Source organism: Mirounga leonina, unplaced genomic scaffold (genome assembly GCF_011800145.1).
Source record: "Mirounga leonina isolate KUSES-001 unplaced genomic scaffold, KU_Mleo_1.0 Mir_199, whole genome shotgun sequence".
Lineage (NCBI taxonomy): Eukaryota > Metazoa > Chordata > Mammalia > Carnivora > Phocidae > Mirounga > Mirounga leonina.
Genome location: NW_023270498.1, coordinates 787195 through 800779, shown reverse-complemented (window position 1 = coordinate 800779; position 13585 = coordinate 787195). Strand labels below are relative to the sequence as shown.

At 62.3% G+C, this 13585-nt stretch overlaps 1 protein-coding gene across 1 annotated transcript; it reads right to left on the bottom strand.

Moving 5' to 3' along the window:
• Positions 1 to 23: 23 nt before the first annotated feature.
• Positions 24 to 11531, bottom strand: RAMP3 (receptor activity modifying protein 3). The gene is made up of 3 exons (XM_035026549.1): positions 11439 to 11531; positions 5255 to 5387; positions 24 to 606 (listed from the first exon to the last, which is right to left on the bottom strand). Exons 1-3 carry the CDS (start codon positions 11497 to 11499, stop codon positions 351 to 353), a joined length of 450 nt encoding a protein of 149 aa, XP_034882440.1. The 5' UTR covers positions 11500 to 11531; the 3' UTR covers positions 24 to 350.
• Positions 11532 to 13585: the final 2054 nt, after the last annotated feature.

Here is a 13585-nt window from a genome sequence, read left to right as displayed (position 1 = left end):
TCAGGGCAGGGGGTGGGGTCGGGTTGGGAGGTGGAGTCAGAGCCAGGGAGCGGGCAGGGTGAGGGCAGGAGGCCCAGCCAGGGCCAGGCAGGGCTCTGCAAAGGAATGGCCTGGACACCCAGCCTGGGCAGCGGGCACAGCAGCAGCGATTCGGGCTCCGGGCTTGGTGCGTTTTCTTCCCCAGCCCAAGAAAGAGGAAGAGCCTGGGTGAGCAGCATGACTGCAGCGAGCTGCGGGGCCTGGTGACGCCTGCCCACGACCGCCGGGTCCGGGTCTGGGTCCTGGGTGGCTCCCCAGCCCCCCGCCCGGCCTTCCCTCTCTCCAGGCGCGGCCCCTCTGACCGCCGAGCCTCACAGCAGCTGGTCAGGGCGCTTGCTGCGCCATACCACCAGGCCGGCCATGGCCACGGTCAGCAGGACCGGCACAGCGATGAGCGGGATGAGAACCTCGTCCGGGGGGTCCTCCCAGTGCGTCCTGTCCACGGTGCAGTTGGCGAAGAACTGCCTGTGGACGCCGCTGATGAACCCCTGCGCCAGGGGGTTGGGCCAGTAGCAGCCCACCACGTTGGTCTCCACCTCGGTGCAGTTGGTGAAGGTCTCGTAGTACCTGCAAAGGCAGAGGGTGTGACAACCGGCTCCCTGCGCCCCCATCATGCGGCCGTGACCCGGGAGAGCAGGGGGTGGGGCCCAGCCCTGGGCGGCGCTGGACAGCGGGGACAGGAGCGCCCCCGGGACCCTCATACCATGTGCCTACCCGACATGCTGCCTCCTTGCCCAGAGGCTCCTGGGGCAAGGTGATCATCCCCCCTGCCCCCTCCCCCCGCCCCACCCCCCACCCCGGCCAAGCCTTTCCTCCCCTGAGCCTCAGCCGCTTCCCCCCACGCGCACAACCATGCTCCACTCCGCTTGGCCAGATGCCTGCCATGAATCCCCCCAGGCCTGACCACCCCCCCACCCCCCACCCCCCGCCAGTGAGGTGACCTCCGCACACACCCTGAGCTCATTTGGCCCAGACCCCAGACCTCCCATCTCAACCAAGACCAAACAGAGCAAGGAAGCTCTGCGGCTGAGTTCTATCTACACCCCATGCGGATGACCACCTCCCTGGGAGGCTGTGAGCTCCCAGAGCCCCCAGTCTGGGCCCAGCCCCCAGGGCTCCCAGGACTTCCCAGTCTGCCCAGAGGACACATCAGGCCTGACCCCTTTCTTCAAGGCAGAGGGATGCACGACCCACAAGGCCCTCATCATCTAAGACACTCTGTGGGCCCCAGGAGAGGGACCTCTAAGGCCAAGGGCCAGCTGCCTCATTTGCCGGGTCAGGAGGGGGCGGCCCCCATTGGACAGAACAGGCTCGAGCCCCCTCCCCCAAGGGCCTCCCTGTCCATGTCATCAGACCTCCGAAGGCACTCAGCAAGCCACCCATGAGGTGCCACGTCTGTCCAGCAGGTGGGCTCTGGACAGTTCAAACAGCCGACCACGGTGCAGCTTCGGGGACCCAGAGTCAGCCGAATGGCAACCTCGCCCTGAACACAGCCAGCGGCCTCTGGAGGTGGGAGCCAAGACTGGCGACCAGCCCCCAAGATGCTCCAGAGAGAGGGCTAGACGGACACATGCCAGGGTGCACCCGCCCTGTCCACGGCCTGGGCCTTCCCACCCCTGGCTGAGTGCCACATGCAGATCAGGAGCAGGAGGGCCAGGGGTTCCGACCTCGGCTCCCCACGGGTACGAAGGCTGGGGTGAGGCAGGCCTGAGGCTCTGTGCCCCGTGTCCTCCTTCCTGCATTGTCCTGGGGAACATGGCCTGGCCTGAGCCATCAACAGGAAGGAGCTGCTTCCTACACAGAGGCTGTCTCTGCCCAACAAGGGGTAGGAAAGGAGGAGCAGTGGATTCACGTGGCCAGGCCCTCCGGGTGCCCAGCCCTCCTGGCAGGGCCCTAGGCCAGAGGCTGGAATGCAGGTCCCACACCTGGGCCCCCCAGGTAATGCCTACGAGGAGGGGCCCACACAGACGGAAGAGAGCTGGGAGCAGAAGGGACGGCCTGAGTCATGTCCAGAGCCTGGGACATGCCCAGGTCTGGTCCACAGGAAGCCCGTCATCCCCAGACCCACCCCTGCACACACGGGCTCAGTGGCCTGCTGTCAGGAGAGATCCAACCTGGCCTTTGCTTGGGGCAGCCGCCGTCCCCAGACTCTGACGAGAACCCTATGCTCTGACTCCCTTGCCTGTGGGAAGGCCACCACCACTCCCCAGGGCCAAGATGGGGCCAGATGAACCTGGACACAAGTGTGCAAAGCCAGGCTTTGGAGCCGGGGCCCACGCCCCCAGAAGGCAGTGCGGAACAGCGTGGGCTGACAGGCTGCCTCCCGCCCCAGCACAGACCAGCTTCCGGATTTCGGCCACGTTTCTTGTGTCCCTGAGCCTCAGTTTCTCCACCTGTAAGTGGGGTTCATAGTACCTATCCAGTAGGATAACGGAGAGGGTCAGGTGAGCGCACCCATGAGCATAGACGCACAGCGCTGAGCAGAGCACCCCTGTCTATGGATCGGCTCACGGAGACGCATGCCGAATACCCACGCCCGGTGCTTCTCGAGAATGCTGGGGGCTAGCTGGGCCAACAAGGTTTGCAGAGGCCACAACTCCCTGGCATCCTGCCGTCCGCACACAGCCCCACGCCCTGCTAACTCGCCGGCCTCGGCTCAGGCTGGAGACACAACTGAGGGGCTCTTCACAAGGAAGGCGCTATATGCATGACATCGGGGAAGCAGGGTCACAACACGGCTCGTTCTTCCCTAGCATCCCCTGGTTACCGGGGGCCTCCCCATGTCCCCCTTGGGTGTGGCCCCTGGAACACCCTCCCTCCAGCTCCTGGGGCGCTGCACACGCAGTTAAAGAAGATGCAGCTATAGCCCCGACGGCAGGGGGCGGGGTACACAACCCGGAAGCCCCCCGGTCAGATGCCCTCTCCCACCAGGCAGACGCTTTCCCAACTCGGCTCCTGACTCAGCTCCTTGCTTTCCTTCAAGATTTGCTGCCTGCATTATTGCTCGTAGGCGATATGGCACGGCACTTGGAAACCTCACCGGCAGCCTCCCCTTAATGGGATGGACGGGGTCTCCATCCTCAGCAAGCTGGCTGTGGGGCGAGGACAAGGGCAGTGACCTCAGACACGGATCACCATGGGGACAGGCCCCCCCAGGTGCTCGCTGCCACTGGGACCCCTGCGCCAGCCCGGGGCTGCCACTCCCACCCTCCCGCTCTGCCTCTGCCCTCCGTCTCTGACTTTGTCCTCTTTTGTGGTTTGCTCACTCTCTGGGGGGCAGGGGGATGGCACCACCCCTGCACCCTGAGAAAGGGCGCCCGGGAAGCATGAGGTGGGAGCTCTGCGTGTCTGGGGCTGTTTCCATGATGACGGATTGGCGGGGAAAAGCAGTCTAGAAATCCGAGGCCCCGGCCCCACCCCCTCCTGGTTTCCAGGGCTGCGAAGGGAGCCTGAGGCCCCCAGTCCTCACGTGTGTCCAGCCCGCTGTTGTCTCTCTACCCATGCGTCTCTGCCCCTTCGCGGCCCGCGCCTCAGTCCGCAGTCTTGGTGCCAGGCACGGGGCGAGCCCTCGGGGTCTGAACCTGAGCCCCCACCTGGAAATGGCCCTGAGTTCCTCCCTGCGTCCCCCTGCCCGTCTTCTAGAACTCCTGCCCCCAGGACCCCTGACAGCCTCGTGCGCCCAGCTCTGTCATCTTCTGCTCGGTGTTCCACCGCCAGGGGCGCTTTCTGCGTCTGCCGAGCTTCCTCTCTGGCCCTCAGGACGCCCCAAGGCACTGACATGGCACCGCGGTCTCCCTCCGGTTGCGGTTGCACGGGGATCTCAAGATGTGGGTCCCCGCCCCGCTGTTCCTGCCAGAGCCCTTTATCCGATGTCCCAGTCCCACCTGGATGCTCACGACCAGGGGGCTCTGGGCTGGCAGGGGTTCGGGCCTGGGGGACAGGGTTGCCTGGAACATCCCAGGCTCTGCTGGGCCCTCCGAGGGAGCCCCAGCAGCACCCCCCCCCGCCTCAGGAAGGACGGCTCACCCGAGGGGTCCCCTCCTCGGTGCAGGGGAAGGGGCGGCTGGGCACCAGCCACTGTCCCCAGGCTCCCGGCTTGGGGCCCAGGCCTGGGCCATGGTCACAGTGTGAAGAGGCACCTCAGTCCCAACAGCGCAGAGAACAAGCCTCAGGGAGGGGCTCTGGACCCCGGCTGCCCCTCGGATGGCCCTCAGCTGCCTTGCAGACCTCCCAGGTCTTGGAGGCCAGCCCCCCTCTCCGGCGTGGGGTCTGGCTCAGCTGGGGTGGGAAGTCAGCTCCCCCTGGTGCTCTGACCCCAGATGCCCCTCCGGCAGCCTGCTCCCGTCCTCTGGCCCCAGGGCTGGACATCAGCTTGACCTCCTCACCGAGGCTTTAGTGGTGACAGAGACACAGGGTGGGAATCTCCCACCTCATCCTCCCTGGCCCTCCTCCCATGTCCACTCCAAGCCTGGCGTCCAGAAGCTTCCCCACGGCTCCGAGGACAAGAAGGTGCCCGGGATCACACTTAGCATGAAACCTCAAGACACACTGGCTTTTACCTCCTTGCAAATCATCAGCAACCGGCCTGCCCACCCTCCCTGCATCTCCGCATCGTGGCTGGTGCTATGCTGGTGGCCCCCACAGGCCGAGCTACCCCTGCCCCGTGCCTATCGGGAGCCCCCGTCCTCCCCAGAAGCCCCAGGTCGGCTCAGCTGCTTCAGCCCTGACTCCTCCAAACCCAGGCCCCCTGCTCTCCATCCCCAACAGCTGTTCTAGGGGCTTCCGTGCCCAGTGCCCCAGCAGACAGTGGCTCTGGGGGTGAGGTCCACACCCACAACCCCTGGTGGACGTGGCACAGCTGGTGTGGGGGAACTGTTCCTGAACCAAACAGACTGAAATTTCTGCATCTGCTGGGAATGGGCAGGGAAGGGCAGGGAGGGCAGGCGGCAGCAGGGGAGGGCAGGCGGCAGCAGGGGAGGGCAGGGGTGAGCAGGGAGGGCAGGCGGCGGCAGGGGAAGGCACGGAGGGCAGGGGTGAGCAGGGAGGGCATGAGGCGGCAGGGGAGGGCAGGGAGGGCGGGGGTGGCAGGGGTGAGAGGGGTGGGCAGACGGCGGCAGGGGGGGGCAGGGGGCAGGTGTGGCAGGGGAGGGCAGGGGTGAGCAGGGAGGGCAGGCGGCGGCGGCAAGGGCGGCCCGTGCAGAGCAGCGGCACTCACACGATGAACTCGGACAGGTTGCACCACTTCCAGACGTCCACCTTGTGCATCATGTCGGCGAAGGCCTTCCCGCAGAGGGGCAGCTTCTCCAGCATGCGAGTCTCGTTGCAGCCACCCACTCGGGGACACCCACCTGCAGAGGGGACAGCCACGGCATGACACTGCTGGGAATGTGGTTTGCAATGGGACCCTCGAGCCTCCTGCTGACATCCCCCACGCCCCCGCAGGCAGCTGGGGTCCCTCACGCTGGCCCCCCCGCCGTGTGGCCCAGAGAAGTGAAGCCACTGCCAAAAGGGGACCCACGTGGGTGGGTGTCACCTAGATGGGGCCCAGAGAGCCATGGCCTCCCAATGGGGTGTGGGAGAAAGAAGGCGAGGGAGGGCAGTGGGCAGGGGATGCGTGTCCTGGGGACTGGGGAAGCCGAGAACAGGTGGGCTCCCGTGTGCGGTGGGGGTGGGGAGCGGGTCCCCTCCATCAGGGGTGGCAAAGCAGCCCCAATGCAGCGCCAGGGTGGAGGGTGCCCAGAGCATGTCCCCAGAAAGATCCTGAGAGTCTGCTGACCTCCTGGGACCACGAGGGCACCAGCGGAGGCCCCCATGGGGTGAACGCCACCGGCCCTGTCAGAGCTGCCCCTCAATTCCAGGAGGCCTGGGGCCGACGAGACATAGGGACTCATGTTCCAGAAGCGGAGGCCAGGTCACCCCCTAGGTCCGGCAAGGGTCCCCCCAGGATTCCCGGCACCCCCTCCCCGCTCCACCTCTGCCCCTAGCACCCCCATCCCTCCACCGCCACCTTCACCCAGATCATCTCCCCACCGAGGAGCACTCACCCTCAGGACCCGACCATCCTTCCTCCCCAGACACCCCTCAGAAGTTTCCTTCGCATGGACCCTGCTTTGGCTCCCACCACACAATCAAGAGAAAGCCCCGTGGTGTGTGTCCTGGTATGTGTGTGCATATGTGTGTATGTGTGTGTATGTCTCTGTGTGTCCTGGCAGAGAGTATTGTGCTGCAGGAGAAATCGTAGGGAAGGTAACAGGAGAGAGGCCCACACCCAGAACTGGGCAGACCTGGGCTCACACCCAGCATCACTGGTCACCAGCTGACCTCAGTTTCCCCATCTGTAAACGAAGGGAAACAGGTCCTGGCCTCACAGGGGTCCATATGGACAGGCATTAGCCATGTGCCCAAGGAGGCTCCCATCTTTACGGTGTTTGTTGTTACTGTAGGTATTTGGTAAAACCCTGCTGCTCCCTCACTCCCCTAACCATCAGCACCTCGTTGGTATTCCGAAAAGACTTTTCAAGAGAATGAATGAATGAATGACCAGTTCCTGAGGGCAACAGCACAAATTTCACAGTCTGAGCACAAGCAAGTGAAGAAGAAATGGCAGGTTCTGACCCACTGAGATCCCACACTGCAGGCCACGTCGTCCCCAGGGGAGATCACAGGGTGCCTGGCTCAGGGAGGGGCTTGCACCACAAAGAAGGTGGCCCCATGACCATAAGGGCGCTTCTGGGAACAGAAGGGAGGTGAGAATGAAGAGGGCAAGGCAGTGAAGAGTTTTAAAAAAAATTAAGTCCAAAAGAAAACATAAAAAAAGAGAAGAGAAAAAGTACTGATGACACAATGGTAGATATAAACCAAACCATGTCAACAGTCAGATTGAGGGACGCCTGGCTGGCCCGGTCGGTAGAGCATGTGACTCGTGATCTCAGGGTTGTGAGTTCAAGCCTTGGGTGTAGAGATTACTCAAAAATAAAATCTTAAAAAAAAAATTGATTGGGGCGCCTAGGTGGCTCAGCCGTTAAGCGTCTGCCTTCGGCTCAGGTCATGATCCCAGGGTCCTGGGATCGAGCCCCACATCAGGCTCCTTGCTCGGCGGGAAGCCTGCTTCTCCCTCTCCCACTCCCCCTGCTTGTGTTCCCTCTCTCGCTGTGTCTCTCTCTGTCAAATAAATAAATAAATAAATCTTTAAAAAAAAAATTGATTGAGAGTCAATGGCCTAAACACCCCAGTTAAGAAGCAAAGTTGTTAGATGAGATCCAAAAACAAGCCCCAACCATAGGCTGTTCGTAAGAATCCTACTTTAAACAAAAAAACTCAAATACATTCAAAGTAAAAGGGTGGAAAAAGACATACCATACTAATCCAAAGAAAGGTGGAGAGGCTATATGAATTCTGAATGAAGTATATTCAGAGCAAAGAATATTACCAGAGATAAGGAGGGTCTTTCACAATGATAAATGATTCAATTCACCAAGGAGACATAGCAATGCTAAACATGTATGCCCCTAATAACAGAGCATCAAAACACAGGAGGCAAAAATGGATAGAACTGCAAGGAACAAAATGACAAATCCACAGTAACAGTTGAGAATTAAATACTCTTCTCTCACTAATTTACAGAACAAATGAATAGCCAAAAAATCAGTGAGATTACAGAAAACGAACAGTGAGGGAGTGCCAGGTACAGACAGCGGGCCATGGAGCCAGACTGCACTTGGCTTGGGGGGGCACCCACAGTTGTTAGGGGTGAAGGGGTGGCAGTGAGGTTGGAAAGGTGGACCCTGAGCCACACTGAGGCAGGCCTCCCAGGGCAGTTTTCAACCCCAGCACTCTCCCGCTGAACCCAATCTCGGAACCTTCACTCATAGAGTCCAGGCATGCAGCAGCCAAGACTCAAGCTGATGTCCCTTCAAGAGGAGCCGTGCCATCTCCTCCCAATGCCTGACCAATGTCCACAGTGCCCTGTCCTAAGTAAGGTCCCACTCGCAGAGGCACTTAAAAAGACAGGGTTGCCACAAAGGGAAGGTCATCCACCTGCTCAGTAACACAGTAGGGGTCAAGCCCAAACCACCTTCCTGTAGAGCTGCCTCCCAGTGGCCTGTCAGACTGGCCTGAGCCGACACCCTCATGCCAATCCCATCCGTGGTTTGCCTGAGGAACAGCATCAAGTCTCCTGCCCCCCCATCCCCCCAGTTTAAATGCCCAGAGGAAAATCAACTTTCCCACAGCCAAACGCAGAATCAATGTGAGCCAGGGTGTGCCATGCGCTGGCCTCGATCCACCACCCTGCCCAGATGCACCTGCCCATCTGCGGCAGGAAGGCAGCCCTGGGTCCAGGGCCACATGGGCATGGTGCTAGTGACTCTGGGGAGTTCAGGCCCTTGGGGGCCCATGGGGGGGTGGGGAATGATGATGAAGCCAGCCCACGTTCCCTTCTCCCATCACTGCCCTATTCCCAAGGCACCTCTCTCTCCTGCTCCCCAGTGGGCTCCCCATCATAGGTGCTAGAAGTCCTCCACACCTAGCCCCTGGACCCATTCCTGGGCCTGGCCTTTCCCTGATGGAGTCATCACAGCATCCCATCTGAGTCTCCTGAGCTCCACCCACCTCCCACACGGGCATAAGCCACACAAGTCCTAGACCGTCTACCTGATCCGACACCTGGGCTGGACCCCGACACCTGGACCTGCACCTCTGGACCCCCTGGACCCCTGGACCTGCATCCCCTGGACCTGGACCCCATGGCCCTGGACCCCTGGACTGGCAACCCCTGGACCTGGACCCCCAAGAGCCCCGCAGCATACCCTAACCACCTGCTGTCAACCCACTAAGACCCAGCTCAGCGCTTCCTTCCTCTTGTTCTCCTCCCTCTGCCCTGGGACCCTCTCTCTTCTGGCCCCTCCTCCTCCTTCTCCTGGACCAGAGTCTCCACCGCAGTGCGGCAGGAACTTGGCCAGCGCTGGCCCTTAAGGACCATGGGGGGTGCTATGAGGATACCAGGACAGTGTCACCGCTGGGTCTGCACAAGGCAGGCACCGTGGGGCAAACCAGAAGTGTCCTGGGGCATTCTAGCACCATCCCTGTGCACCCCCTGTTCAAACACTCCCCACAAAACCCAACACCCCGGCCAGCGTTAGAACAGCAGGTAAAGACGAAGATTCCTGACAACACCGAGAAAGTGGGCGACTGCCACAAGCTGCCAGCTGCATCAGTAAAGGTCTCGGGAATTAAACTGAAATACAAAACTCCGTTGGTTCCACCAGGGAAACAAAGAAAACGTAGTACTGGGTTCCTTTTGTCTCGGGAGCTTCCAGACTCCAGGAGGTGATAAACACCCAAACAGATGCATTTCCCAGAGAAAGGCCTTTTACAGCGGGGCATTTGGAAACGAAATACAGGAGCCTCTCATCCGGCTCGGATGGAAACGAGGAGCAACCACACCAGTCACCAGGCTCTGAGCGGCAGGCATGGCCAGGCTGGCCATAGTGTCTGGAAGGTTCTGTCCCTGCCCCTGAGTCTGGGCAATGTCCTCCCCACCCTGGACTTCAATTTCTTTTTTTTTTTTTTTAAGATTTTATTTATTTTTTTGACAGAGAGAGACATAGCGAGAGCAGGAACACAAGCAGGGGGAGTGGGAGAGGGAGAAGCAGGCTTCCCGCAGAGCAGGGAGCCCGATGTGGGGCTCGATCCCAGAACCCCGGGATCATGACCTGAGCTGAAGGCAGACGCTTAACGACTGAGCCACCCAGGCGCCCCATGGACTTCAATTTCTTATCTGTAAAACGAGGAGTGGGGTCAGAAGACCGTCGAGGCCCCTATCGGCCAACCACCTCTGCGCAGCCCCTGGGTCACTGGGCCCGGTGGAGTGCATGCAAGTCTGGGTGACAGGAGGTGACTCGGCATAGGGACATCATTACTCACCAGTGACAAAGAGAGGACGGTGCCATGCTCGCACACAGCACCAGCGCTGTCTGGGGTGCTGTCGGTCCCTGGAGCCACCGAAGCTCCATGCAAGGGAGACCACGGAGCCACCAAGGGAGGACCAGATGGCCCTCCAGACCCGAACCCAGTGTTGTTAAACGCGGAAGACGTTTGTGCAGGGTCTGCCTCTGGTCCTTCACAGTCCAATGCTGGCGGCAGGTCAGGGGAGCCTCAACCATCCTCAGAATGAAGCTAAGGGCTCCCTTCCCTTGAGGAACCAAAATCTCCATTCCAGGGGCCTCGCCTGTGAGGCTTACTGAAATCCCACGTCAGGGTGCTCCCGATGTCCAAAAGCCACCACGCACCCTTTCCTTCAACACAAAGATCCACCTAACCCTAGGCTCTGACCCTGGAAGGTGAGACGAAGCCCCACTTTCCCCACCCAGACACCTCCACCGGAAAGGCAGCCCAGAGATCGGGAAGCCAAGGGGCCAATCCAGCCCTTTCCCACCTCCTAACCGGTTCCAAATCAGCAAAGCCGACAACGATTTCAAACAAGGTCAACTTTGCATCTTACAGCCAGGGACGTGGGTGGGCCAGCGAGGGCAAGGCTGGCCTCCCACAGGACCCAGGGGACAGTGGCCCCTGGGAGAGGCCCTGAGCCCCCTGACCCCCAGGCCAGGGCTCCCCACCTCAACTGAGCAGCCTGCTCAGCAAGCCTCTCCCAGAGAAGCCCACCCCAAACACACACACACACCCTCTTACTTGATCTTGGATCCTCTCTTTAGTAAAATTTTTCAAAACAAGCTTTTCATTCGATCCATTCCCAAATCGCAATGTATCCTCCCCAGAGCCCCGTTTTCCTTGCTAGAAGAGGGATCTGGGAGCGAAGCCTCAGGGAGCTGCCCCCTTCCCGGTCCTGCGGGCCCCGCGCACACTCGCACACACACCAAAGGGCTTTCCTCCGAGGACAAGTACAAGTGGAAAGGACCAGCCCTGCGGGGTCTGGATTCCTCTCACCCAAGCCCTGGGAGGGGGGTGCACGCAAGAGCTCCAGGACGGGGAGCTCACTACCTACCAGCGAAGTGGGAGCCGGACCTGCGCCGCCTCAGCTCGCTCGGGGTGTCGCCCTGGCAGGCCATCCCCAGCCCGCCGGCAGCGAGACCGGCGACATCGCGGCTGCGAGGAGCAGGCGCGGCCCCAGCCCGCTGGCCGGGCATATCCTGCTCGAGACCCCGCGCCTCCCCTCCCAGCCCCGGGCCGTCGCCTCCGGCTCCTCCGGGGACCGTGGGCAGGACCCTCCCGCGGCGGCTGGGGACGGCGCCCGGGCTCAGGGCTCGCCGCTCCGGAGCGGGGCGCGCCCGGCAGGCCGGGATCCGTGCCGGGCGGGAGGCGCGGCCGGGTGCGGGCGCGGGTCCCCGCGGCCCCGGAGGAGGTCGGGGCGCCCTGGCGCGGGCCCCCGCGGCCCCCCTTACCGCAGAGCAGCAACATCAGCAGCAGCCGAGCCTGCGGGCGCCGCCGCTCTCGCGTCTCCATGGCGCGCGGTAGGCTCGGTCCCGGCCGGGTGCGCGGGGGGCGCCGGGGGGGACGCGGTCGAGGGTGGGGCCGCGGAGAGCCCGCCCCTAGACTGCGCCCTCCCCCTCGGGGACGCGCCCACCCACAGGGGACACTCCTGCTTCCAGAGCGCGCGCTTGTCCGGGACGCGCCCTCCCGGGATGCGCCCCACCTCCCCCCGCCCAGGACTCGCCCCCTAGCCGGAGCGCACACCCTCAAGACACGCCCCCCACCCCCGGTGCGAGCCCCGGCCCTCCCGTTCCGGGGTGCTGCAGGCGGCGAGCGCGCGGTTGGCAGGACGGGGGCGGGCTGGGGGGAGGGGCGGCCTAGGGAGCTGGAAGGAGTGGGTGCGCGTCCGGGGGTGCGCCGGGAGGCGGGGAGCGGGCGGCCGAGGGCCGGGAACGTGCCTGGGGCAAGATCCGAGCCCAAGAGAGACTGGAGGGGAGGGTTGCGGGGGTGGCACCAGCCGGAGGAGAGGTGGGGCCGCGGAGGGGTGCCCTGTGTGCTGGAGCAGGGAGGGGCCACCAGAGTGAAGCGGCTGATCCCCGAGTCCTTATTGGCCCCAGGCCCCCCAGGATACTTTTCTGGGGGCTTCCCTGTGCCTCTGCGTCCCTCTGCACCAAAAAGGGATGCGGGCCTGGGCAGGTACGCGCGCGCGTACACACACACCACTACCCGTGGCTGGAAGCTCCAGTCCTCAGGCCCTGCCCTGTGACCTCTGGGAAACCGCAAAGGACAAAATCAGGGCCAGGAGAGTGACTGGTAACCGGGAAGACCTGACCGCAAGGAGTGTCGCGGGCCCCGAGCGGGGGAAGGAGAGACTCGGATAGATCACTTATGGGGGGGTGGCCACCTCTGTCACCTTTCAGCCCCTAGCACGGATCCTGGTCCCAGCGGACACCTAGTCACATTGTCACTCCTGAGCCCCTTGGCGGGAGGGACCCCTGTGCCCACAATCCAACCCTGGGAGGGCATACTGGTCTGAGGGCTCACAGAGCAGAGCCAGGAGGGCAGGGCTCCCTCGGGGGATTGCTCTCTGCCTGCTCCCCACCTGGACAAGCCTTCCGCCTCTCTGAGTGGCAGAGGTAGGGGGTAATAACAGCTCATGGGGTCACCCCGAAATCCAGGTGCTGGTAGCAGTCACAGACCTCTGTGGGCTGCATGAGCCCATCTGACCCTTCCGCATTAGTTAAGGGATGGAAGCTTTCTGTGCCTTCTCTGGCAGAAGCCAGGATTATTTTAACAGAGACTTAAAGCTATTTAAAATTGATCAGCCTTGGGCGCCTGGGTGGCTCAGTTGTTTAAGCGACTGCCTTCAGCTCAGGTCATGATCCTGGAGTCCCGGGATCGAGTCCCGCATCGGGCTCCCTGCTCGGCGGGGAGTCTGCTTCTCCCTCTGACCCTCCCCCCTCTCATGTGCTCTCTCTCATTCTCTCTCTCTCAAATAAATAAATAAAACCTTAAAAAATAAAAAAAATAAAATAAAATTGATCAGCCTTCCTGCCTGCCTTCCACCGGAGGTGGTGGGGAGGGCGGGCACAGGAGCAACCCAAGCCTTGGGCTCACGCAGAGGGGCCGCGGGCTCAGCTCGGCTGCGGGCCAGCCACCCCCTCTCAAATGCCCTGTGCCAACCCAGCCAACGCAAGAACACAGTGTGGGTGCCCACCACTGTCCCAGGAGCCTGCAGACTCACCAGGGCCCGCGGCACTCCGCGGGAGAGGCTCGGCCAGACCCCCAAGCCCTCCCTCCCCCCATGCTTCCGCACACCTATCAGGCTGCGACAGCGGGGTGAGTGATCAGAAGGGGGACAGGCCAGATGGCAGCCAGAAGCCTGTGCTAGCCTGGGGGCTGTGGCTCCGTGGGACTAGTCCTCGGGAATGAGCCGTGGGGCCAGGCAGGGCTGCAGCGATGACAGCATGAAAGCTCGAGGGCCTCGCACGCTCCACCTTGGACCTGGCTGAAGCTGCTCCCCCATCAGGGATGCCCTGCCCTCCCCCATTCTGAGGTCCCGTCCACCCCCAGGCTCAGGAGCTCCTCGGTGCTTCGCGACCGCGCTTTGTCCCCACTA